Genomic DNA, 4,324 nt, shown 5'->3' with positions numbered 1-4,324 from the left:
GCGGGAAAACAAACATTTGCTTCTCAGCACAGACAAAGGTTTAAGCGAATATACAAACACCCGTTTGAAAACAAGGAGATATCTTGTTATACACGAAGGGATGCTAAACAACCTTTACTTAGGTCAATAGTAACCCATGGGTACACAGGATTTACTGAACCTGCTGTGTAAGGCTAAGTATTGAAGTAGCAGACTGTCAAAGCAGTATAAATAATTACCTCTGAGTTTTGTTTAGGAGGAGTGGCAGGGGTGTGGGTCATACCTCGCATTCTCGGGAGCCTGAGATGGTATACGTGCAGGGTCCGGTCCCGTTGACAAGCACATCCATGGCTTCAGAATTGGTGGGCTTGTAGTCCACATAGTACTCCTGCAGGGGAGAGCTCAGGGTGCGCTCCGTCTCTCTAGCTTTCTTGCGACGTTTGCGTGCTGCTGCTGAATGCTCCTGCAACTGCTTGACGCTGCTAGGATAGCGCTTCCAAGATACGTAGATTACCAACAGGATCATGGCAACAGATAGAAAAAGGGCAACGCTTCCGGCCACAATCTTATGGAAAGAAACGGGCTCCAATTCCTGTTCTGGAGGAAGTGCCACAGGTGGGGTAACCGCTGATGATGTGGGACCCCTGAGTGGTCCCTCGCCTCTCTTTCCAGGACCAGTAGGAGCAGCCAGAATGGCTGGGCGACGCTCAGTCTGCACAGGGACACTGGATGGGTTTGGAGGAATACTCACTGTGAGTGTTGTCGCTGGGTTTGACTGACAAACACCAAAAGCTTCAATAGCATCCATGACTTTCTCACCCTGGGCTTTCTTGGGAGAGGCACAAATCATGGTCGTCTCCTTTGCCCCTCTAAAGTTTCTCAGCCAGCCCACTAGAGGACAGATGGCAGGGCCACAGTCCCATACATTCCCAGCTAAGCTAATCATAGTCAAAGAGATCCAGGCATCAACCACTTCCTGGGAAACATTGGTCAGCTTGTTGGAGTCCAGGTTGAGGGTCTGCAGGTTGGGTAAGCACTGGTAAACTACGGCATCTACTTCTGTCAGTTCATTCCCTGACAGATCCAGTTTCTGGATGGAGGCCCAGGTCCACGTCAGGCCCTGGCTCATTGAGCGAATGCGATTCCACTGCAGGTAAAGAGCCCGGAGATTGTAGAGGCGAGGAAAGTGGGAGAAATTGATCTTTGAGAACTGGTTATGCTCCAGATGCAGCTCAGTGAGTTTGACGAGGCCTGAAAATGCATTCCGAGTGATGCTGCGCAGACGATTATAACCCAGATCAAGAAACTCAAGATTTCTGCAATCTTGGAACAGACGCATAGGGATAGTTTTTAGAGAGTTTGAGCGTATGTGCAGGCTGAGAAGCTTCCGTAGGCCCTGGAACTGCCCAGGCTGCAAGGCTTGCAGTTTATTGTACGACAGGTCAAGGTTACGCAAATTTGGGACTGGGTGGAATGTGGTGTTGTGGAGCGACGTGATCTTGTTGGAACTCAGGATCAGCTCTTTAAGCCTGCGGACCCCCTGGAAGGCCATTCCATCTACAGAGGCAATGTAATTATGGTCCAAGTAGAGCCAGATGAGGTGGTTTAGCCCCACGAACTGGCCGGCACGAAGACTGGCAAGGCTGTTGTACCGCAAAGACAGGCCCTCACAGCCTCCTGAGAGGTTCTTCGGGACATCACGGAAGGCGCTCGACTCACAGTACACAATCTTCCCATCACAGCGACAACTCTTGGGGCACGGGCGCTCACTCAGAGATGGATTCGCCGCCAGCCACACCTGCATCAGGAGTTGGACCACTAGCCAGCGACGCCGCAGAGCAGAGCCTGCAGTGATGGAAAGGGAAAGGGGCAAAAGGAAATGGAAGAAACAGTTAGCTCAATACAAACTTAAAAACCAGGCTAACCAGTAAACACATTTTATTCATCATAAGCAAATGCTTTCTCCACTGGTATCTAAACCTCTTCATTATGAATCCGAAATATAGCGTGCAGCACATGCCCTCTTTTTTTTTCTAAAAATGTGAAAATAGAGGATATATTTAAACACACCTAGACATGACTTATTGGCCAAGAGGAGATGAGGCCCAGCAGTCTTGGCAGTTTTGCTTGCAACTTCCAAAGAGATACCCTGAGGCAAGCATCATGTATCTGTGCTTTAACATTTAGATGCTCTTCTTTTATTAGCAGCGATACTGATGCGGATAGGGGAATCTATCAACATCCTGGCTTGATGTTTAGACGTCAAAACCTCTACAGCAGAGTCTTTAAACCATTTAGGATTTTTTTAATATTTTTTTTTTTGAACCATTTAAATTACTGGGCGTACCTTCGCCTCCATTAGAGGTGTCAGTGATATGCCAGTGGCAGTAGTTCAATAGTTGCTCCCCCCTCTACCATTTCTGATTTTTTTACTCACATTCCTCTGTGTCATTTTCCAGAGATTAGATGTTTCCTTTGCTTACCTTCTTTCAAGTTATAGCACATAACAGGGCCCTTGCCTATGCTTATATCAGTGTCTGTCAGATTCCTCCGTTATGTCTCCATAAACAGTCCCTGAATTTCCGGTTCCACGCCCTCTAAACTGTCACAACGAACATGCAGTTTACTCGTTTCATTTCCACTTTGCCTGCACAGTTCCACATTCATCATCCCAAAGCATCCCTGTTTACACATATAGTTTTATCACGTTGCACACTTTCAGGGGAGATTGGGATTGACAGTAATTGATCAAAACTGGCACATTACATCCTACATTATCTGCTCTCACTCACCAAGCATTTTGTTATGAACACCTGCATACCTCTTTATTTATACAATAATCCAATCAGCCAGTCAAGTCAGGATGCATCCGAGTGACTTTGACCAGGGCATGATTGTTGGCTGGTTTGTGTATTTCTGGAACTGCTTATTTCCTGTCATTTTCACACATTATTGTCTCTACAGTTTATGCAGAACGGTTTGAAAAGAAAAAGAATCCAATAAGCGGTATTTCTCTGGAAAAAAAATGCCATGTCATGTTGATGGGAGAGGCTGAAGGAGGACAACCTGTTTTAAGCTGACTGAAAGGTAACAGCTCTTGAGCAGAAAAGCATCTCAGAATGTATACAATCAACCTTTAGGTGGGTGGGCTACAACAGCAAAAAAAAAGAAAAAAAAGAAAAGCTTTTACCTCCACCAGCCAGGAACAGAAATGTGAGACTGCACAGTTGAAAATGTCACATGTGCATATACAATAGACCTTGATTTTCGCTGAGGCTGCAAATGTTACGGTCAGAAATGAGTCCATGGACCTAACCTGGTGTCAAACTGGGTCCAGAGTGGTGATGGTGGTCTAATGGAGCAGGCAATGCCTTCACTGAGCACTTTGGACCCTTTAATATCAATGATTCATCATTTGAATGACATGCATCATCCGAGTATTGTTGCTGACCACGCGTGTGCCTATATGCCAACAATTTGTCATCCTCTAAAAGCCACTTACAAGATAATAATATGCGCCATGTCACAAAGCAAAAATGAAGACCCCCGGTGGCCACCAGACTTGAATCAAATCAAACACCTTTGTGATGTTAACTGGATAGTCACAGCATGAATGTGCAGCTAACAAATATGCAAAAATTATGTGATACAATCTTGTCACCATGGACCAGAATCTAAATTGAGTATTTTTTCTTGTTAAATCCAGGGCACGTAGAAACGATCGAGTGTGAAGAAGGCCCTGAGTGTCCTGTATGATGACACTTGATGAACACTTTACATCTTACTTATTTACATCTTACTAATTTTCACTTTTAGATTCAAGTCATGAAAACATGCAGATAACATCTGGTGAGTGAAGGTGTGAATGTAGTCTCCAATGTTTGTGTAGTAACTGATGTATAGATCAATCTATAGATTAGACCAGTGTTTTTCAACCTTTCTTGAGCCAAGGTACATTTTTTTTCATTGAAAAAATCACAAGGCACACCACCAACCGAAAATGTTCAAAAAATGAAACTCTGTAGCCTATATTAACAATATTAAGCTATTCTTGTCAAAGTGTCTTGAATAGGAATCAAATAAACACAAAGAAAAAAGTCTTATATATATATACACAGACACTTGACAATGACATATTATTTGCAGATAATAATTAATTCGTTTTCAAAACATGTTTTTTTAGACCAATTAGGTGAAATTGGATCATTTCCCACGGCACACCTGACGATCTCTCACGGCACACTAGTGTGCCATGGCACAGTGGTTGAAAAACACTGGATTAGACTAAGAGCTAAATGGAATCAGTATTTAGCACTGGTGTATTATTCCATAAACGCTGTTCACA

At 44.1% G+C, this 4,324-nt stretch overlaps 1 protein-coding gene across 1 annotated transcript; it reads right to left on the bottom strand.

Moving 5' to 3' along the window:
* Window positions 1-256: 256 nt before the first annotated feature.
* Window positions 257-2,372, bottom strand: LOC311507496 (leucine-rich repeat transmembrane neuronal protein 4-like; the record flags this gene model as incomplete). Its single annotated transcript, XM_084571850.1, has 1 exon — window positions 257-2,372. The coding sequence occupies exon 1, from the start codon at window positions 1,781-1,783 to the stop codon at window positions 257-259; it is 1,527 nt and encodes a 508-aa protein (XP_084427976.1). The 5' UTR covers window positions 1,784-2,372.
* Window positions 2,373-4,324: the final 1,952 nt, after the last annotated feature.

The sequence above is a fragment of the Chelon labrosus genome (assembly GCF_963514085.1).
Source record: "Chelon labrosus genome assembly, chromosome: 22".
NCBI lineage: Eukaryota > Metazoa > Chordata > Actinopteri > Mugiliformes > Mugilidae > Chelon > Chelon labrosus.
This window is presented reverse-complemented; position numbering and strand designations above follow the sequence as displayed.